Source organism: Haemaphysalis longicornis, unplaced genomic scaffold (assembly GCF_048455015.1).
Source record: "Haemaphysalis longicornis isolate Haplotype H1 unplaced genomic scaffold, Haemaphysalis longicornis Haplotype H1 scaffold_229, whole genome shotgun sequence".
Classification (NCBI taxonomy): domain Eukaryota; kingdom Metazoa; phylum Arthropoda; class Arachnida; order Ixodida; family Ixodidae; genus Haemaphysalis; species Haemaphysalis longicornis.
The window spans coordinates 87,969-110,954 of NW_027526305.1; the positions used below are offsets into that span (position 1 = coordinate 87,969).

The 22,986-nt window shown below is 48.9% G+C and overlaps 1 protein-coding gene across 1 annotated transcript; it reads left to right on the forward strand.

Annotated features, from left to right (window-relative positions):
* The first annotated feature begins 6,065 nt into the window (after positions 1 to 6,065).
* On the forward strand, positions 6,066 to 8,583 carry LOC144172486 (uncharacterized). Its single transcript, XM_077701181.1, has one exon. It carries the CDS (start codon positions 6,583 to 6,585, stop codon positions 8,050 to 8,052), a length of 1,470 nt encoding a protein of 489 aa, XP_077557307.1. The 5' UTR covers positions 6,066 to 6,582; the 3' UTR covers positions 8,053 to 8,583.
* The last annotated feature ends 14,403 nt before the right edge of the window (positions 8,584 to 22,986 follow it).

The window sequence follows — 22,986 nt, forward strand, 5'->3', positions numbered from 1 at the left end:
AACTATAGGCAAAGAGAACGTTTAGGTCACTTAAAAAGCAGCTGCGTCTTCGTAGAGTACGCGATCGCCTGCAAGAGCTACCCGGGGACGCGGTTCTGCGCGCTTCGTCGCCGCTCTTCCGGGCGTCGGCGACGGCAGCAGCATATTACCCATGTCACCTCCAAAACATCAGGCACAAATGAATTCTACTGACGCCTCGTTTAGACCTGATACTGGCAGAATGAGAGGTTGGCTTCATTTTGCAGCGTGGACAACGAATGCGGCTTCGTTTCGCATATATACGCCACAGAAAAATATGTTTCGGGGATGTGATTACCCAATCCCGGACAATAACTTATGCCTTTTATAAGAATATAAACCATGCGTAAATCTAAAGTATATTCCAAGCCTATGCGTCGTGAAACCACAGAACACATGAAACCACAGAAAAATAAATGTTGTGCCAATGCGGAATTTAGAAACATAATAGCTCTAACAGAAATAAAAAAAAAAACAGCGCTGCTTCTGGCATGCTAAAGACGTTCGTCTAAGCATAAGCCAGCTAGGTTCCACTAGACCAACTATAGCGAAATGCACTGCTATTTCGCGAGAAATCGGTGGAGGGGGGGGCAGGGAGCGGGACGCCGTGTACAAATGCGGAGCGGAATGAAGCAATGAACGTTTTAGTAATCCCACACATAAATCTCGCGTTCACTTTCCTTTTGTTTTTCTACTTTAACGAAGAGCTGATCGTACGGCGGGCGCATTTTTGGAAGTATACAGGGTAGGCTGTTCAACAAGCGATGAAATGTGTAGTTGGAAGAGTGTGGTACAGTCGAACCCGTTTATAGCGAACTGCAATGTGCACCGCGATTTGTTCGATATATCCAATAGTTCGATATAGCTGAACCCGCCTATAACGAGCTTATTGTTACGAGTTCGCATTGCGTGGTAGCCCCCCCCCCCCCCCCTCCCTCCTGCTCAACTCCACCATCCCCGCATAGAGAAACGAACACAGTAAAGTAGCCATTAACCATACCCAAAATAATCCATTTATTGCAATTAATAAAGCTTCTTTCCGCCCTAACTGCCTACTTTGCAAAAAAAAAAAAAAAGCGGTGATTTTTGTTTTCACTTTGGTTTTGGCGGCTACAACTAGCATAGCTTTCTCTACACGAAACATTATTTGCAGCAGTACGAGTCTGCGTTCTCCAAAATCGAAGAAGCATTGGCGGAGCACATCGACTACCGAAAGCGCTTTGCTCTAAGCATCGGACGGCTTTCACTCGCGACAGCATCGGCAACGTTGGCGAACTCTTCCCACAGTTCACCGATGCTGCTGTCTTAGTCTGGACTCGCTGACTGGGCGGGTTCCGTCGTAAGTCCCACGCGTCGGAAATAGTTACGGAAAGTGTCGGCCGTCACGTCGGTCCGGGCAAGGCGCAATGTCCCAGTCCCGGCTCTTGCTCCGTGGTCGCGGCCAATCCACATCTCAATCACCGCTCCAAGACCATGCATTTCGGCGGCCATTCTAGGCGCGCGGAGTTCGATATATCAGATGTGAACTTCGTTATAAGGAATCAGTCTCCCATGTATATCCGTAACTTAATTATTTTTGTTCGATATATAGTATAATTCGCTCTATCCGGGTTCGTTATAGCCGGGTTTGACTGTATGTGATAAGGCCCTCTGCTTTCAGTTTCTGGTTTATTCTGCAGGCTCCCTGTGCCATATGACGATATTTCGAAGAAGCATTTAGTCGCGGACGCGGATTATATTGTAAGCCCGTCTCCGTGCTGCTCGCAGAGGATATATGTAGCAGATGAAAGTCTGCGGGCGCGCACCTCACGACAAGACGACTCTGTCGTGTGCTGATCCCCGAGTATAATTATGTATTGTCCATCGTACTTTTGTTGAATATTCCCGAAATTAACACAGACTGGCTTGTAAATGCTGGTGAACAATAATATTAGCAAACGTAACTGGCGTGCTGTCACGTATCAGTGCTCCGCTGATTATGTAAGCGCACAAAACCGATTTAAAACGTAGTGTATTCGCCCCGAGCGCGAACACAGTCGGCCCCTGGCGGCGGCGGGACGAACCGCTCCTAGTGTGGATGGCGCTCTCGCGTCGTCTGCTTTTTCACGTTGCGTGCGGCGCAAGACGCGTGCTGCACACGACAAAACAACCAATATGTGTGCTCGTTTGGCAGTAAGCAATGACATAGTTACCTCTGCTTGCGCATTTCCTCTAGAAACGCAATAATCAGCGGTCGTTGCGGGTTAATGCGCTGGTTTAATTCCACGAAACATCTTCGCCCTGGTCACCGCTTGAGTGTGAAACTTGTTATAAACATTGCTTCCACACAATGCACTTTTCTTATTGTTGAGTGCAGTCGTCTACCGTTTCGGGAACGTCGAAGGGTGCTTTTTGAAGGTGGCGTGGTGATTATTTAAAGGATAAAAGTTTAGTACGCGAAACGGGTAAGCAGCGACAAGACCTGTGCATACGCGTGCCAATTCCACACCTTTGTATACAAAGAAGAAACAAACAAAAACATTTACACTGCACACTACCCGTGCGCTATCGCCCATACATTACCGGACACGTATTTTACACCCGCAAGCGTCTGTGTGATCGTGTCCTTCCCGTACCTTTCCTAAAATAAATACCATTTTTGGACAGTTCGTTGTTTATACTGAGGAGGAGGAATAAACATTTATTCAACTGTATCGAGTTGCTAATTTTACGTATTGTTTCTATGGATGTGCAAGAGTATTTAGGGGGGATTTTACGGTAAAATTAAGCAGTTGTGACTTTGCGTCTGTCATGTGGCATTTCGTGTGTCATTTTCATTTATATCATTTCCGAATCCGACATGAATCACCTTGTCCAGAAACGTGTCTCACTCAGCATAACCAAATGCCTAATATGGTCACGTCTTAACCTCTTAAGGTGGGCGTAAGTTTAAAGAAAGAGGGGAAAACGCGTAATATAATGCGCGTTGTTGCAAACATGTGTGAGGGGTGTGTGCCATGACTCGCTGTTTTTTTTTAATTTTTTTCCCACAATGCTTGCTTTCAATACAATTTTGAAAAAGGCGACCCGCAATTCCTGGACAATAACGCACCAAAGGGGGGTTAATCAGTTCTGAAATACGTACGGCTTTTTCACCGCTACAGAACACGACGCCTAGTGTAGTTTCGATTGTACGTAATACTGATAGCTATAGTTTGGCTTTTCGCGTTACACGCGTTTTCTTCCCGCTGCTCTTGCAACGTTGGCAGGACCTCCCTCCCCCCTTCCCGAAAAAAAAAAAAACTAAATGCACAGAATTTCATTTTTTAACCAATCCTCAAGAATTAAATGCCAAGACAAAAGCGATATTCAGTTTACAAAACAACGTAGTTACCGGGAACCCGTTGCGCTGATTCGCAACGAGAAATGAAAAGGAAATGTTTCACTACATTTGCAACAGCACAACTTCATTTATTGCCATCTTTAGGGTTCGTAAGCGACCTTATACGCAAGAATGCAAGCACATCTCGCTGTTGCAGGCACCTGTTAGATTTTAAAAGAAACTCAAATGGTCAACAGAGCAGCCATAACAGAAAAATTGTGCTCACTTCGAGGTCCCAGAAGCTTGGTTTGCACACTGTAAACCTGCTTGTCACTTTGCGAAAACCTAGCTAAACATGAGATGTTGATTGTACTGCGTTCACTTGCGACGAAAGCCGTAGATAAGTGATCCGAAACCGTTATTCATCAAACCTTCCTTCAGAGTCGTTAAAATTTCATTTGAAAGACCCGTTAGAGCGGTTACATTTATATCTCTGCGCTGATCAAAATTCAGTAATTTTATGTTGCCTTTTGAACACAAAAAATATCGTAAGCTCTTAGAAAGAATTTCGGGGCAGTTAAATAGTGTTACCATTTCAGGGCATCCCACAAATGCAAGAATGCGTCATGCCACCAGTGAAAGTGAGTGAGATTGTCGTTGTAAACTGAATTTTAGATATCGAGGCTTCCTGATTTGTTTCTATTTATGCTTTTATTGAAGGCTCAAAGCCAGTCTGGAAAGATCGAGCTTGCTACGAGCCACAGCGTACAAGTTCATTGTCACAATTACGGCCATTCTGAGATTCCCGATGAGTCATCGCTTTTTTTGGGGGGGGGGGGGGGGGGGGCGTAGTGATGAAAACTGACTGCCGCTTCCATGCTCTACATTGAACGTTGAGGAACCGAACTACAGCATACCAATCTTGTTTGCGCCTTTTGTGTGCACATACGGCGGGAAAAAGGCACGAAGCGCGCCCACAGTGTGCATTCTTTCGGGCCGCTCAGCGGAGCATCCACACTAGCAGCGCGACGCTGTCGCCACCTACATGTCGAACTCGCGGCGAATAGCCGTAGCATGAACATCTGAGGAACCGGCGGTTACGGAGACACGGCTAGTAAATTCAGGTCAGTGTAACTACAATCGGCTCCATCATACGCCGGTTCCGCGACGCTGGCCTGTGGCACACACCTGGCACTTATACAGACCGAATATACCACGCTAAGCTCGCGTCGGAAACATTTACACTCTCGGAAACACACCCCATTTGCGAACAGAGTGACTGCTCCACATAAACATGGATTTCAAATGCCCGCAAACGGTAAATCTCAGTCGTGAACGTGCCGCAAAAGCAGCGGCGGCACTGGGGAGCGGGGCGCGGACTCCCGCGACTGCTTTGGAAACGGGCCGCTAGGGGGATTTCAGTGGCGCCCCTACTAAGGTCCCTGTATTTTTAAAATACAGGGGCCTTAGCCTCTACAGGCCGCGCTCGAGGCGGGTCCCTAGAAATTCTTGCTAGTCTGCCTTCCGGCGGCCGCGAAGGGGGCTCCTCTGTGATGCATGCAGCGGCGGCGCTGCACGCAGTCGGAGCGCGACCGGCCAGTGTCGGCGTGGGGAGCACTGCAGCGGACGGCGCTTAGCTGTGCTGCATTCGTTGGTATGGGTGGGCGCTTTCAGCAGATTTTAAGGGCGCATTTTCGTCCTCTACAAAACAGATTAGCCAAATGAATTGGTTACTACGAATACGAAGAGTTTGTTACCGAAGCATGAATTAATGCCAGTACGTCTTTTGCGAATTAAGAACGATCAAGCCGCCAAACCATGGAATCGTGTCACTGCGCTCTATCCTCGATATCCTCTTCAAGGGAAAAGGTTTCGACACATTCTGGGGGGCATCGGAAACACTGTCGGCACGGAATCTTTTGCTAGCTGGGGCACATCACGCGGTATTTCGACTAAGTTACCTAACAAAGAAGCGTTTTTGTGTATACCCCCACCGTACACTGCCGTGGATATATAATTGATTGATTGTAGGGTCTAATAACGCGCCGACGCAACGCAGGCGATGAGGCGCGCCGTAGTGGAGGGCTCCGGATTAATTTTTACCTCCTGGGGATCCTTAATATGCGCCGAAATCACGTACACACGGGCGTTTTTGCTTTTCGCCTCCATCAGAAAAGCGGCCGCCACGGCCCGGAATCGAACCCGCGACCTCGTGGATATATAGCGCGTGAAAATATTTGTGTTGTGTGTGGGCGCTTCATAATTTTTTTTGAGGCGCTTTGGAACCATCCTCACTTCTCTTTGCTTGGGAGTCAAATACAGTATTCCCTCGTTATAACGGGATCACTTTATTCGAGATTTCTTCTGGTCCCAACCCAAACGCATGCTTTTTAGGCCGCATTACTCGAAGCGCTCGAAGAGCCTGACCCGCTTAGAGCGAAGTGTCGAGCGGAGGTGTCGCCCATTGGCGGCGACCCATCGGCAAGTCAGGCGGTCAACATGGCCGGTCAACGCAAGCTGGTCTTTCCCCGGGCGATTTTCTGGAGTCAGTTCATGCTCGATTTGCGTCAACCGACTTTAGACAAACGGTCCAACTGCGTGGTACGGTCCTTAAATTTTGTTCCTATAGTTGTTGACAGGGTAACTCTGCAGGAGAAGCTCCGCCCGCGGGCGTGAGGCGGTCGCCTTGGGGGACTTCCGCGATTCAGAATGTAGTTCCGTGATGATAATGTTGTTTTGCATGTAAATTATCACTACGAAGAACGGAATTACATCAATATCGAATTATTTTTACGGAACGAAGAACAATTTAGTTAGAAGGTACGCACTAACAACTTAAAAAAAAAACATTATAGAAAACGTGGTGCGGCAGAAAAAAAAAAGAAATGCGAACCTGCCAAAAAAAGAAATTAGCGTTAGAAAGAATGTATGTAATTGTTTTCATTTTGTAGTAGACATCTCTGCATAACGGAATGTTTTTAGCCGTTTTCTTTTTAAAATGTCCCAGGTAAGTTACGCGCGTATTAGTTCCTACGTCAGGTTTTGACGCATTCGCGCATGCATAGTGCGGCACCAACACCACTTGCACCAACGCCACTTGCACCGCTCGTCTCCTCTTCGGCTCTCCGAGTGCGTTTCTGTGAGTGCGTTCTGCGTTGTCTGGATAGTGCGGCACCAACACCACTTGCACCGCTCGTCCCCTCTTCGGCTCTCCGAGTGCGTTTCTGTGAGTGCGTTCTGCGTTGTCTGGCTTTTCTTCCGTGATGGATCCCCACGTGGTAACATCGGCGTGCGATTCTTCCTTGCCTGGTGAGTCTGGTGGAGCTTCAACCGCTACACCGAGGACCCTAAGCAAGAACAAGAGCGGCAATGTGCTCAACAGCACTGCGCGGAAAATCATCTTTCACTGCTACAACTTCTGGCGGGCCAGGGAGCCGGAATGCACTGTGGAACATACTGCCGCATTTGTCGCCGATATGCTCGGAATTGGCGCGCGGACCGTGTTCGCGGTCAAGAAGGAGGCACAAGCCACTGGTGGAATGTTGTCAACGCCGTCTCGCAAACGCCCGCGGAATTCCGAGAAGAAGCGACGCAGTGCCTTGTACGACAGCTTCACGTTGAACGCGCTGAGGTCCTGCGTGCACGACTTCTTTCGCCGCAACGAAATACCGACGGTGGCAAAGATAACAAAGGAGTTCTCGGAGCGTACAGGTGACCCGTCGCTGAAGCCATGGACTGTTCGTCGTCTACTTCGAGAGATCGGGTTCAAGCGGGAGAAGAGAAGCCGGAACTCTTTGCTGCTTGATCGGGAAGACATCCTCGCATGGCGGCACGAGTACCTGCGTGACATTCGGCGGTACCGAGCGGAAAATCGGCAGATTTTCTACTTGGATGAGACCTGGGTGACGGCAGGACACACGACCTCGACTGTGTGGACTGACACCACTGTGAAGTCCAGTGCAGACGCCTTCAGGCGCGGCCTGACGACGGGACTGAAGCAGCCGTCAGGTAAAGGTCAGCGGGTCATTGTAACCCACATAGGCAGCAAAGATGGCTTCGTTGATGGATGTCTCGACGTGTTCCGTGGCAAAAAGACAGGGGACTACCACGAAGAAATGGACGGCCCCCGCTTCGAAGGCTGGTTTGACGGTGTGCTGCAGAGGCTCCCGAGTGGTAGCGTCATAGTGATGGACAATGCCTCCTACCATTCACGGCGGAACGAGGCAGTGCCAACGACGAATTCCCTCAAGGGAACTATCACAGAGTGGTTGGACAGCAAAGGAGTCCAGTACGGCGCTGGGCTTACCAAGAAGCAGCTGCTGGAAATAGTTGCTCGTGTGAAGCCACGCTTCATCAGCTACCGAGTGGACACGGCTGCACAGAAGGCAGGCTTTATCGTGGTAAGGCTGCCACCTTACCACTGCGAGTTCAATCCTATTGAACTGATCTGGGCGCAAGTGAAGAACGCTGTGGCAGCAGCCAACACGACATTCAACATTACACATGTTGAACAGCTGCTCAAGGATAAGGTCGCAGAAGTCACAGCCGAACATTGGCGGGAGGCTGTGAGGCATGTGCAAACGCTCGAGGAAACGTTTCAGCAAGTGACGTGCAGTAGTGACCACATTGACCCAATCGTCATCACGCTTGAGGAAGACGACGAAAGCACTTCTGACGACGCCACTGCTTCTGACAGCGACATCTCAGGTGTTTGGCCTGTTGATGAGCTTTGAAAACGACGACGACAGCACTTCCAATGGCACAGCTGATTCCTACAGCACCAACCGCTTTGGTTGGAGGCGTTAAACACGCCGAAGCTACACCTGGGCTATGAAGCCCGCTGTAGTGGAGAGCTCTGGATTAATTTCGACCAACTGGGGATCTTTAACGTGCGCCGAAATCTTGACACACGGACGTTTTCGCTTTTCGCCTCCATCAGAAAAGCAGCCACCGTGGCTGGGATTGACCCCGCATCCTTGGACTGCAGCGGGTCGACAACGTCTCTGGTGTTTGCCACCATCAGCCCTCGACCGTCTCCAACATCACCATGATGAAACAGCCTTTTTAAAGGCTACCAAAATGTTGTTTGGCGGAATTGGGCCTTGGTGACACCCATCCCTGTCTGCTCTCAAAACTTTATGATCTAGGACTTAAAACAATGGCAGGAAAAGCAGTGTCTTATGAAATAGCAACAGAGTACTTTGATACGTTTCAACAACACAGAAAGATAACTATACCACTAGCTGAAGAAAAGATTGTGCTATCTGCACATCTAACCATTGCACCAGTAGCAGCGACGCCAGTGGTTTTGACTGATGATGGTAAGCACAATGCCGTAAAGGTGTACTGAAGTCTAAAAGCAAGTTGGCCTCTATAAGTAGTAGCAGAGTGTCGTGAATACAAACATACCACTCACAACAGCAGCGGAGTCTTTTCATTACATAAAAAGCAATAAGCATGAAACCAGGTATCACTGCCCCATACACTTTCCCACACTACACTGTGTGACATCAGAAGTCTTGAATGGTGAATCACAAAATTGGTGGAGCTTGCCGAAACATTTTTCTGAATCTAACACTGGGTCAGGCACATTAAAACGTAAATTAATGGACGTGGGAACTTACTCGTGCGCTTTCTTTTAAGGGTGGAAAGCTCAGCTACCAAACATAAAGCAGGATGCCTCAGTCCAAGCGGCTAGTGCTGTTTCAATTTTTTGTTGAAACATTTCGCCTTGCATACAAGCACATCCAAAAGATGCCTGCATGCTGGTCAACATCAGAGCCTACTGTACCTGCTTACCACTGGTGCATACATGCAACAGAAACGGGCAAATTAAAACTGAGTGCAATCACATTGAAAAAATGGACGGGATATAGTAGACGGAAACACCAGGTTCAATTCTCAGCAAACAAGTCATTGTTAGTCATCAAAGAAAATCTGAGAGAGCTATGAAACGTATGATATTTCGCTTAAAACAAATTTATTTTGCCTGTAGTGCTCCTTGAAAGACAATCAATTGCAGTATCAGTGGGCTATGCATCTTCGAGTTAGCAAAATCGTCTGCAGTTGCAAGGAAACAAGTGGTCCACTCTCACATTATTGTGTAATAAAGTAGTCGCTCTCTCATTTGGCAGTCCAAAATAGTTCTGAGCAGTTTGCGGGCATGCCAGGCCTGAGGGCTGATCTCGCAGTAGGCATTCCATAAGCAGAAATAAAGTATGCAGCTACTCTTTCTTCAACTCTTACCACTGTTTCTTGGCCAGAAGCTAAAGTGTGTGCATGAGAAGAAGCAACTTAACAGCATGAAGGCCTGAATTCATTTTAATGTATTACACGAGTGTCTTCAACTCTCACCGCAGCTTCACGGCCAGAAGCAACAGTGGATGCATGAGAAGCAGCGACTTCAGAGCATGAAGGCCTGAATTCATTTTGACGTATAAGAGCCTTTCATTCTTGCGTACCTTCCTAGCCAGAAGCAACAATCCACCCTTGCGAAGGAGTGACACAGCAAGCACCTTAAAGTCGTAACAGCTAAGCGTTGCAACCTGCTAAGCAAACTTTCCCAATTTTTACATCCAGGAACAAAAGAGCGTGTTTGAAAAGCAGCACCATGACACTGCGAAGGCTTGAAGTTAAACCATCTTGATATGCTGCATTGTTGTTTTCTATTCTTACCACAGCTGTATAACTAGAAGCAACAGTGTGTGTTTGGAAATCAGTGACACGTACGGTACTCTTAAGGGGTGATGTAAACCATTTCTATCTGCTACAGAAGTGTTGGCAATTATCACTACAGCTCTTCAACCTAAATAACCTTCAGCCACTTTATGAAACCTATCTCACTCTTGCCACCATTTCTGCAGCAATAACAACATCCCCTGTGCTTTTCTTTTCTCTCTCTTTTTTTGCAGTTGCGATTTATCAATCGACCATTCGAGTTCAAGACAGCCTTGTCGAACGAAATAAAGGACAGTTGTGGAAACATGATAGCCGATATCGTGCATGCATATAGAAATATGTAAGCGTGGGGAAGAGGTGTTGAATCAAAATGAGCTAAAGCGCTATGGGAAGTCTCTCAAACATTTGCCCCACCCTGTAGAATAACAATGGTTTATCTGCCACTAAACATTGTGAATCCTTTTAACTTGAATGTAAAAACTCCATAAAATATTCAGTGCAGGAGCACAAGAATGTAAGCATTAAACCACAGCCACCAATATGAAACAAAACTGCAATTAAATTTTTATTACTGGTGAAGGCCATCACACAAACTCTGCTGAAAGACGACGGCAAGATAAACTGTTGGTTTAGAGCTCTGAAATCCGAAATACATGGAGCTATATTAAAACAAGTTTAATAGCTTACACTTCTGAGAAATCCCAACACTGCAGACACAATACAAGGCAACTTGAGCTCAGTCCACGCGTTCAGTTTCTTTCATGCCGCTTTGATTTGCTACCAACACCATATACAACGCAGCGCACAAGAGCAGTTTTCGCAATGTATCGAAAATACGTGAAGTCCTGCCGCGGGGCCACACACTTCCAGCTTTCTGCAATGACTGAGTTCAATATCAAGCAATCATACACTGCGAGTGTTTAGTTACCCTCTTACAAGCAGCTACAATCCAGTCACTGCATTTGATTACGTGTTCAATACTCGCGTTCGTTCATACTATTGTTTTTTTTGCTTAAAGCTACGCAGTCTCAGACGACTGTGCGCGAACGTTTCGTTCTTCTCACATCTCTCCAATAATGCTGTAATCATGCTTGCTTACGCCAGGTAGAAAAAAGAAAAAAAAACATCGTTGCTCCGGCTGTACCTCGACCAGGCAGAGCAACATGCGCTGCCGATGCTAATTAGTAATGAACGGTACCGTCCGCTGTTATAAGTCAAGTATAACGCGATACTTGTTGTACGGCCAGCCGCCCGTACGCGACAAAAACAACACGCCGCACACGCGAGCACAACCCTGCACGGCGTCAGGCCAGACGGGCACAAACTACGTAGGCCTAGCACTCAACACCGGGCGCAGCTTACGTTCACAGCACGAAAAAATAACCCTTGCAACTGGTCACCGCTACTGCCGTAGAAGAAAGCCACTCATATTATCCCCTCAGAGAGCTTGCGTTACGCAAAAACACTTTCCACAATCACTCCAGCAATAGTGCAGCCTTGATGTTCTCGGTTGATTGGTGACGACGGTGCGCACAAAAACAGACCACCACATTTTCCTGATGTACAAATCACTACAAAGACGTACACGAAACAAGCAACGATCACGAAACAAACGCGTTCTTGATGCACTACAGCACAATCGCAACCGGCGTACAGCGCTTTGGTCCCGGCAAGGTCGTTGACGCTTGACTGGCTTGACGCCGCGACGGCGGAACGGCGGTCGGCAAGCGAGCGCGGCCATATTAGAAGTAGTTCTCCTTCCAAACGTTCGTCGGTGACGTCACGCTAACGGCGAGACGCCATTGGTTGCGGATGAGCACAACTTCCCTTTGATGTGAGGAATGCCGCTGCAGAGTTAAGCTGTCACTGACTATAGACATTGATCAATGGCGTGGGCGCGACGGTGTGCGAACACCGACACTTGAACCGTAGAATTAGCAGTGTCGTTGACGAGGGAACGTCGAAAAGCGCTTGTTTTGCAAACTTCACGGCTGCACACCTCGAGGAACATTTGCCCAGTGATCATGCTAAGCCCCTAGAGCGGAAACCGTCAGTTTACATGACGTTCGGGGATAACCACGTAGTTTTCACCATTAGCACAAACACTGCGTGTGGCGCCGCCGGGCTCTCCTGGAACGGATCTAACTGTCTCAAGAATGCGCGAAATAATGGTTTCAGCGGTGGTAGCGAAACGGCTAATCTCGTTGCTGCGGTTTCATCCTTCGGTCTCACTGGCGAAGGTAAGCGTCCGCAAATAGCCTAGGCTCCGTAGCCCGATTCGCGAAAAAAATTGGGCCCATCTCCCCACGAGGTGGGACTCGAGTAAATGCGTCGCGTAGGGGGTGGGTGTATTGCGTTAACGTTAGTGTTTGGGGGGTGGTGGTGGGGTGGTAGTGAATGTGTTAACTATTATTGCTTATTGCTATTAATTATTGTTATTTCTTTCATATATTAATTATTACTTTCGTGATTTTGCGATTCGAGTCCCCCCTCGTGGAGAGATGGGTTTTTCTTTTTTTTTTTGTGACGCAAGAAGTGAAGGCAAGGAGTAGGTTGTTGTAAGTCCTTATTTATTTATTTGTTGCTGTTGTCGTTGTATTGGACGCCGAGAACGACGGCTTCGTGGTCGCTAAAGTGTACTGTTAAGGGGTCTTTAAGCAGTGGTCGTGCGTTGCAGCAACTGGTGAAGATGAGATCGATGCAACTGCTGCCGTGTATCAGCAGCTTCTTGACGTAGTTTGAATGAGTCAAGGATATAAGGGGCGTTCGTACCCTTTGATTCTGTGTCGCTTTGGTGGCGCAGTGGGAAGAGCACCATGTACCTCGCGTTCCGCCCACAGGGTCGTGGGATCAAAACCAGGCGCCGATAACTATTATTTTTTTTATATAGTGTAGGGGGAGGGGTGAGGACCTGTTGTTGAGAACGAGGAGGGTGGCGTGATGCGGGAGAGGAGGAGTGGGGAAGAGGGCGCACCTTCGCGCTGAGCTGTTGCGGACGGACGGCGGACGCTACATGTGAGTTAAAGAAATGCTCTGCATTTAAAATTTGGGCCGCCGAAATTAAAAGGTCCTATAGTAGTTCTATCGCAGCTTCAATTGTGAGCTGATGTACCCCGAGCCGCTGGATTTCAACGCTTTAACTGGCCGTCAAACCCCCATGCGCGCCCGCTCTCCGCGGCAGCGCGGCACTGGACGGCCGGCGGCCGCTCTCGCTCCCGCCGCTCGGGCGCTCCGATTGCTGGCAGCGCCCTCTGCGCAGCGCTGTGCGTGCATCAGCGGCGCGAAGAAGGCGCGCGGACGGCAGACTAGCTCACATGGCGCCGCGTTTCCTCCTCCTTTCTACTTACTCTCAGCTGTTGACGGCGCGCAAGCCTTCCCTCCCATGATGCTGCGCTCCTCGGCGGTGACGTACTTCCGCTATTGCGGTGCTCAGACTGCCGTCTGCTACGGGCAAGCTTTGTTGACACCATGAATCCCGCACTCCGCTCAAGGCTGGAAAAGCGAACGAAAAATCTCGCCTCATGTGTGCGGTGGCCTGGCCTTGCCCTTTCGCGGGGTACGTTGCTGAAGTTGCTAGCGGCGGCACATGACTTTTTATCGGCGGCGAACTCGCAGCCGCACGGGAGGATCGTGCGCTCGTTCTCTTTGATGCACCGCGCACTGTTTATCCAAAAAGCGCCGTATCAGATGTGGCCCCGCTGGTGCCGGGTCTCCTGCCGGCGGCATGTGAAAAAGACATTTTAAACCGATACAGAACCCGTGCACAAAACGCTTCAATCGTGCGACCAGTTCAGCTTGGGGCGAAGCGTGGTGGAGAGCGGCAAAGTCGGCAAAACATGCTCCGCCGAAGCTCTGAGCTTTCTAGCGCTGGAGCGAGCGCCATTTCTTTGGCAATCTCAAACATCGGTTGCCTTGGCAACAAGGCATAAACGACTCTAGAAGTCAGTTACGGTTCCGTGATCCCGGTCCAGCTCGGGGCCCCACCTCGCGACATGTGGGCACTGCAGGCGTGCCACTCACTCCCATTGGGAAGTGTGAGATGCGTTTGGCATTAGAGGAGGTGATGGTGTGTGTGTTGTGGACGCCTTTGTTTCGCGATGAAATGCGACGTTGTGCTTCTTCGGGTGGATAGTGCTTCCCTAGGTCTGGATTATCTTTCCCGAGCGACGTACGACTCAACCTCGCATGGGGTATGTGCAGTGTGCGTGGCTAAAAGCCATCTCGGCTCGTGCGCCAGAGTTAAGTGACTTGCTGTTTGTCCCCGCAAACCGCGCGCGAGGGGAGTGTTGAATTTACGGCGGGCAGGAGGAGGAAACCCATCGTCTCTCAATCGCGGTTCAGACTTGCAACGCATGTTGTGACGTTGTGTTCGTTCGAAACCCATCTCTGGATTGTTTTGAAGTTGAATAAAATGTGTGCGTCAAACCCGGGCGTTCGGCTCAGGGCGTTCTCTGCGATTGCACGAAAGAAGTGCCACGGTGCTTCAACGCTTTCTTTATAAAACGTACTCAGGTAAGAGAATATCCATGTCGTGTTATGGCCGTGTTGCATTCAATACAAATGGTTAAGCGTTTGTTTACACTTGTTTCGTTTGTCGTAAAATGTCCAAGCACTCCGGCACTACGCTGGCAGATCAGCCGGCGAGCCGACGCTGAGCAGACGACTCATCTCTTTGCCGGAAGTGCGTGAAAAATTCGCCCAATAGCAGGATGTCTAGCTCATGACGAACATCTGGAAATTGGTGACGTAGACATGTGAAGATGGCGGCGTCCAAAAACACGAAGGGAAGGGTGAGAAAAAAGTGACAAACTTTGCAACAAAAGTGTGAGCTTTCCGCCGCACGTAAAAGAGTAATACTTGGCACAGATGACGTTGACGGCCCAATCTAACGATTGCTCTAGTTCATTTAGTGTGCTCAAAACGCCTTTCAGGGGCCCTTTAAGTTATTTTAATAATGATATTGCTTTTTCTTCAAAAAGCTTTTTTGGCTTTTAGCCCTGTCTGTTTATTGGCTTTAAACCTGCCATAGCTTTGCTGGAAATAGTTCCGCACACAATTTTCCTCTTTCTTTATTCTGGAAGAGGGGGCATGAAATTATAAAAGGTAACGAGCCCTGCAGCGACTAATGAACACTTGCACTACTTTCTTTGTAGTTGGAAGTACTGAAAGCTATAATTCCACAATCCCTTGAGTGAGTTTCATGATGCACATAACATAGTAATATTAGGCTTGGGTACTTCAAGGTTATTGAATCTAAGCTAATGCAAGGGCCACTACCTAAAAGCATTTCAACTGGAGAAAAAAGTTGACACACGTGCTGCAGAGGCCTCGTAGACAGGCACAGGCACAGGCACAGAAAGCGTGTTTGTTTAGTATAAAGTGCAGTCACAAATACGATTCCCATTTACAAGCATTTCTTAGAAGCTTTGTCCACTTTGAACTTCCATTCGCTAGAAAAGCAAGTAGTTGTAAAGAGCACCTCAATAGATTGCGAAAACAATCAGCTGACGCATACAGAAGGTGGGGGGGGGGGAGGAAAGAGGAAGGAAGGAGGAAAAGAAAGGGGCTGGGGATATTGCTAAGCTCTCATGGGAGCTCACCTGCATTTAACACAGTCCAGAAGCGGGAATGGTAGGGGAAATATGATAGGAGAGAGAAAAGTAAAGATTAGAAAGGTGAGGAAAGAGTAGAGAAGAGTAGTTCCACTGTGGTCGATTCCGTCGTACACAACACACCACGAACACCGTTGGCTGACGTAATGCTGCGTCTGGGAGACGAGAAGCCTCGAAGGGAACGGTGAAGCGCGGAGGAAAGCTTGGTGCGACGAAGAGCGAAGTCTGCGGCGGTCCCGACCGCTTTGGAGTTCGCTGGATAGGAGTGCGGCCGACAGACGGGTACTGGGGGGGGGGATGTGGCTCGGCACTCGACCGCCCACACCGGCAGAGCGAAAGCCGGGTGACATCCAACGGCCCGCGGTTGCAACGGGCCACCGAAATGAAGCCCCTCCGAAGCACAGGAGCACGAAGTCCGCTCAACTCCGAAGCGACGACCGAGCTCCCGTGACGCACCCGCAAAAGCTACCTCTCTGTGCGTACGAAGTACCTGCTAATCTACGCACTACCCTTCTCAGTTGCGGAGAATGCAAAACTGCATCTAACGCGGCAGCACGGCACAAAAGTTCGCTACCTACCACAGGAAAAACTTTACACAACGTTTGTGCACAGCAAAGTTGTCACGGCGCACACACATCAACGGTGGCTGCCATGATGGAATGCGTATGTTGCTAGGTGAAAACCCACTACTGCCGCCAACTCTAGTAAGCAAAAAGACAGCGGGCAACGCTGTGAGGGTGGCATCATGTCTGCGCCCGGGTGTAGCACGCGGCCGGGCCGGGCAGCTTTTCCTCTAGAGTCAGTAGTATTAACTCTATGGTTTCAACAAATGGCGGCATCCAGATCGGTTGCGTTAGCTGCAAGTCAAAGTTGCGAACGTATTCCTGCACTTTGAACGCAGGAAGCGGTGCGGCGAACAGTTCGGCGAACTTTGTCGCGTAAACGTGCGAGTCGTCGTCGTCTGAGCTGCTGTCCTCCTCGGCGTTGATTTCGAGCTGCAGAAGCAGCGGAGACGGTTTCCCCACGCTCAATAGGCGTCTCCGTTTCGACATGATCCGATGATGCCTTCAGCAACAGCACGAGAAGCAAAAGATCTTATATATAACCGCAGAGAACGGCGGTATATAAATCGGTTGGCAATCATGTTCAATGTCAAGTTAAAGAAATTTAAATGTGTTGTAAAGGCAGCACCTGCGTTCATTTAGTTAGGAACGCTCGTTGGGATGGTTCTTACGAAAGTAAGCGAAACATCAAACCACCACGCCGATCAACGAACGCCCGCGCAGCTCCCCTGCCGTGGTTTGAACCGTGGCGACACCGACCGGAGCGGGCGGAAACTATAATGGCACACTGTTCGCATGGCGACGCAGTGAAACATCCCCCTCGCGAGGGGCACGATCAAATGCAGAGCATTTCCGGGGGCGCACGACGTTAAGTAGTTTGCGTTACGTTAATGTTGTTGCACTTGTGGCAACTGCTGACGAGAGAGCGCTCGTCAGCAGTAATTTGAATGAGTCAAGGATATAAGGCGCGTTCGTAGCCTCCCATTCTGTGTCGGCTTTGTGGCGCAGTGGATAGAGCACCATGTACATTGCGTTCCGCCCGCAGGGTCGAGGGATCGGAACCAGGCGCCAGATAGTGTTTTTTTTTATATAGTGTAGGGGGAGGGGTGCGGACTACGACTACGGACGCTTCACGCTTTCATATGCTGTTTCACGCTTTCTTATGCTGTATTCGGGTGGTCGCTCTGGAGCACTCCGGAAAGCGACTCCGTGTTCGGGTGGTCGAAATCGAGCGCTCGACGTATGTTCGGTTGGTCGTCTCAGAGCGCCGTCCTCCACTCCGAGCGCCTCCGATTGCTCTGACTCCGAAGTGGGAGCGCCGCCGAAATCTGGAGGCGATTGGGTCACGTGACCGCGGCCGCCGAGGCTCGCCTGCCTAGTCAGTGGCGTTCGCTGAGGCCTAGCCAGCGGTTTGTTGTGGGAGTATTTGGATGTTTTAAATGCAGAGCATTTCAGTAACTCACGATGTCACCCGCGTTGACGTCCGTAGGCGTCCGTAGTCGTAGTCCGCACCCCTCCCTTTACACTATATAAAAAAAAACACTATTTGGCGCCTGGTTTCGATCCCTCGACCCTGCGGGCGGAACGCAATGTACATGGTGCTCTACCCACTGCGCCACAAAGCCGACACAGAATGGGAGGCTACGAACGTGCCTTATATCCTTGACTCATTCAAATTACTGCTGACGAGCGCTCTCTCGTCAGCAGTTGCCACAAGTGCAACAACATTAACGTAACGCAAACTACTTAACGTCGTGCGCCCCCGGAAATGCTCTGCATTTGATCGTGCCCCTCGCGAGGGGGATGTTTCACTGCGTCGCCATGCGAACAGTTTGCCATTATAGTTGACGCCCGCTCCGGTCGGTGTCGCCACGGTTCAAACCACGGCAAGGGAGCTGCGCGGGCGTTCGTTAATCGGCGTGCGTTCCGGCCAAGGAGGTTGTATAGAACTTCTGGAGTGGAGATGGTGTTCGAAAACTGACGCCGACGGCCGCCATCTTTCCGTGGGTAGAAAACTCGTTCCGCGGTAGCAGACGCATTGCATTCGTCGCATAATGTACTTGTTTTTGCGGCGGGTTACGTTATATTTTTGCTTCCGTTCTTTTTTTGTTTTCTTTTGTTTTGTTTTGCAAGTTGATTCTCTCATGCGGCTACCTTCAAGCGCACCGAGCTTTTCTTGCGCGCGTTCATTTCGCCGCATGTGGATTCGGTTATGCTCCCCTCTCCGTGTTTCTAGTTAAGCGCTTCGCAAGTCGCCCGTGCGTGCGCCGGGGGCGCACACATCTGGTAATTATTTACATTCTTGAGCGCAAACAACTAAAATAAACAGTAGACACAATGACATTTTTTTCTTCCCCATGTGTCGTTCTTCCGAGTTCTCTCTTGCCAAAGAGCAGAACTCGTGTTCGTTCGATCCTCGTTCGCGGATGGATGCTCCAAAGGTATAGAAAGCAGAAATGGTCTGCTCGGATTGGTTATGGAGCTATTAACCATGGTTTTAGAGAGGGCGTGGTTTGCTGAGCTTGAGCCACATCTCCTGCATTGCGACCCACTCGACAATCACATATACAAGCTTTCGAAGATGGTTGCAGAGTACTACTTGAAGATTCGGCTTCACCACATCGCCAAGGAAACCAACCTGGCGAACTGCAATGGGAAGGTGCGGACAATGCTGTCCCGACTCATCATTTTCAAAAATCAGTGAGGAATGTTCAGTACAGCAAGGTTCCGATGAACACCCAGTGGGTACACTAAGTGTGTGCTCAGTTTCATACTTGGGTTTTGTAAATTTCTGCCCTACATTTCTCCTTAGTTTTGCTGTGTTTTGTGTTTCCTAAAATTGTATTGCTCAGAGTTCCGTGTATATTTTTGAATGCATTGTGATTTTTAATTTTTTCATATCCTTGCCGCATTTCATAATTCCTAAACCTTGTTGTAAATACCTCCTGCACATTTCCTCTTAGTTTTGCGGTGTTTTGTGTTTATTGAAATAGTATTGCTCAGAGTTCCATTTATATTTGTGAGTGCATTGTGATTTTTCACTTTTAATATTCTTGCGGCATTTCATAATTCCTGAGATTTGTTGTAAATACTTTGTTTTGTGTTTCCTTAAATTGTATTCCTTAGAGTAACAGGTATATCTTTGAGTGTCATGTGATTTTTTTGCTTTGTTCTCACGCATTAATTAATTCTTTAATTTTGTCCAATGCATTCTGTAAAGTGCACGCGGAATAAAAAAAAACCTGCTTTAATGAGCTTCAGTGTATGCCAAATCCATTTCGCAAAATACGATTGAAAAGCTGAAAATAGACCCGCCGCGTTGGCTCAGTGGCTAATGCACTGTGCGGCTCATCCCTAGAACGCGGGTTCGATTCCCTGCCGCGGCGGCCGCTTTTCTGGTGAAGGCGAAAAGCGAAAACTACTGTGTGAACGAGATTTCGGTGCACGTTAAAGATTCCCCAGGTGGTCAAAATTAATCCGGAGCCCTCCACTACGGCGCGCCTCATCTCCTGAGTTGCGTGAGCGCGTTAAACCCCACAATGAATCAATCAATCAACCAATCAATCAATCAAAAGCTCGTGCTTAATTTGGTGTTCTTCGGCAAGGGCAAAACTGGGCATGTTGTTTAAACCAGAAAACGTGCATTTGCACTACATATAAAGATTGCAATATCCTGATGGATATGATTCTTGCAGCACTGCTTAAAACCCATTCGAACCGCTACTGCGTTATTATTTATTAATCATTAATGAATAAGCATTCATTAATCCTAGCAACACCGCTAAAAGAAACAAGCGTCAAATAATCGCGCTTTCGCGTGTCCCGCACTTCCAACGTGAAATCACGGCTAATAGTAACCTTATAACGCGGAATCTCTTGCCATGGCGCGCAACATGAGGTAATTTTAATGTTAAGGGGGCGGTCTATAGCCTTAGCTATACCGAATAAACGTTTATTGAAATAAAATTAGGGATGGTGCCTTTGGCATAGCGCTGTGCGTTTTCCCGCATCGACAGCTCTGTTGACCACCGTAAGATATACACACGCGAACTCGCTGCTTGAACCATATCTTACGTCAAAACCTTACGCGTAAGGCAAAATTCAGTCTGCCCTCAAATATCGTAATCGATAAACTCGCTTACTGTCGTTTCCTCTCTTGTAAAGCCAAAAAAACGCGACCGCACTTCAGCGTCCCTGCCGGCGCAGCGCCTTTTCTACCCACGGCAATATGGCCGCCGACCGGTTCGCCCGGCTTCACCTCCCCGCGTTGCCCGCTATGGGCGGCCTCCACTCCAGAAGTTTTATACAACCTCCTTGGTTCCGGCGTGGTGGTTTGATGTTTCACTTACTTTCGTAAGAACCAACCCAACGAGCGTTCCTAACTAAATGAACGCGGGTGCTGCCTTTACAACACATTTAAATTTCTTTAACTTGACATTGAACATGATTGCCAACCGATTTATATACCGCCGTTCTCTGCGGTTATATATAAGATCTTTTGCTTCTCGTGCTGTTGCTGAAGGCATCATCGGATCATGTCGAAACGGAGACGCCTATTGAGCGTGGGGAAACCGTCTCCGCTGCTTCTGCAGCTCGAAATCAACGCCGAGGAGGACAGCAGCTCAGACGACGACGACTCGCACGTTTACGCGACAAAGTTCGCCGAACTGTTCGCCGCACCGCTTCCTGCGTTCAAAGTGCAGGAATACGTTCGCAACTTTGACTTGCAGCTAACGCAACCGATCTGGATGCCGCCATTTGTTGAAACCATAGAGTTAATACTACTGACTCTAGAGGAAAAGCTGCCCGGCCCGGCCGCGTGCTACACCCGGGCGCAGACATGATGCCACCCTCACAGCGTTGCCCGCTGTCTTTTTGCTTACTAGAGTTGGCGGCAGTAGTGGATTTTCACCTAGCAACATACGCATTCCATCATGGCAGCCACCGTTGATGTGTGTGCGCCGTGACAACTTTGCTGTGCACAAACGTTGTGTAAAGTTTTTCCTGTGGTAGGTAGCGAACTTTTGTGCCGTGCTGCCGCGTTAGATGCAGTTTTGCATTCTCCGCAACTGAGAAGGGTAGCGCGTAGATTAGCAGGTACTGATCGGGGTGACACAGACTGAGATTTTGCGTTTTCACCGCAGTTATATTCTTCGTGAACGTTAAGTCAATGCACGTTCCACGGATGGTAGCCGGTTGTTTGGTATCGGTGTTGCACGCGAGTCCAAACTCTTCGAGGACGAAATTGACGAACCGCTGGCACGCATACGGCCGCTACGCGAGCCGTGGGCGGAGCGCACAGCGGCGCGAGAGGTAGCGCGACGCTACACATGGCATTCAGCGAGAACGCAGGGGGTAAGCACGCCGTTGTGCTCGGTGAGTACACCACCTGTCTCCCCCGTATACGCATGCGCTTGTGGCTCAATCATTAAGACAACGGGCTCTCGCTCCGTTTTTCTCTTTGGTTCAGGATCGATTCCTAGCGACCCGCCGAGGTGGCTGAGTGGCTAAGGCGTTGTGCTGCTGAGCACGAGGACGCGGGTTCGATGCCCGGCAGTGGGTCCGCTTTTCTGGTGGAGGCGAAAAGCACAATCGCGTGTGTGTACGAGATTTCGGCGCACGGTAAAGATCCCCAGGTGGTCAAAATTGATCCGGAGCCCTCCGCTACGGCGCCCCTCATCGCCTGCGTTGCGTCGGCGCGTTAATTAAACCCTACAACCAATCAATCAATCGATCCCTAGCGGTTCCAGTAATTTATTTTATTTGTTCGCGGGAGTTTTCTGTTCACGTCGAGGGTTGCGACAAAACCCTTGGCTGATAGAAGTACACCCGGCGGCAAAATAAGCCGGGGCACGCCAGCGCGTGGCAAAATGCACCGCCGGGCCATATGACGTTGCGCTTCTGGTGCCGAGTCATCGATGCGAGCGTGCGCGTCGAACCCCGCCTTTTCCTTCGCTTCAAGCGGCAGAGAGGATAGCATACAGCGCTTGTCACTGGGGGGTCACCTTTTATGCTCAAACACGTATCGCTTGTACACGCTTCGGCTGCGGACGGCGAGGGTGAAGCGTGCTTTGCTCTGTCTGCCTAGCTCTGACAAAAGACGCATTAAAAGTAGATTTTGATATCTTAGTATTAAGGGTGATAGAGTTTGTTAGTGTGTCTAAACGCGAAAATTTTGGTCTTTCTCAATCAGTTCAACGTGTATTGTAGCTTATTATTACGTATTATTTTTTTAATTTTTTTTGGCAAACCAACGACTGCGCCGATCGCTACTCGCGTTTTCGATGCCTGTTTTAGTACATGTGCAAGGTGACCTTTCATCACACTTTATTCAAATGAACAATTTCTCTCCTGAATTCCTTTCTGTTTTGCTGTGCTCATTTTTAGTTACCAACCGACTGCATGTTTTCAGCATAAAATACAAACACGCGATGTGGCACGTCGTCACAAGTGGCACGAGTCACGCGTCACCGAGACGAGCAGGATGTGTTTTTTTTTGTTTATTGTTTATTGACAAAACAATTTTTAATAGGGCTCTGTCTTGGTGCCAGTGCGAGAGGCGGCACTGAAAGCTACCTGACTGGGCCTTTTACAGCAGACAATACACGCAGCAGACAACATGGCCTCAACATACTTCAAATTACGTTGCAAAATCTCAAACGCGCAAAACACACTATTATAACGAAGTCAGCGGGACGGCTAAAAATTTCGTTATAAGCGGTATTTTGATATAAGCGACCACTCGAAAAAGCTAAAGTAGTTAAACTTTAATTGCGACACAACTACGAGGAATCAAAGCATAATGAATCCAGTG

Bases quoted from the DNA above. Each gene is read 5' to 3' on its own strand.
- LOC144172486 (XM_077701181.1), top strand. From the start codon at position 6,583: ATGGATCCCCACGTGGTAACATCGGCGTGCGATTCTTCCTTGCCTGGT.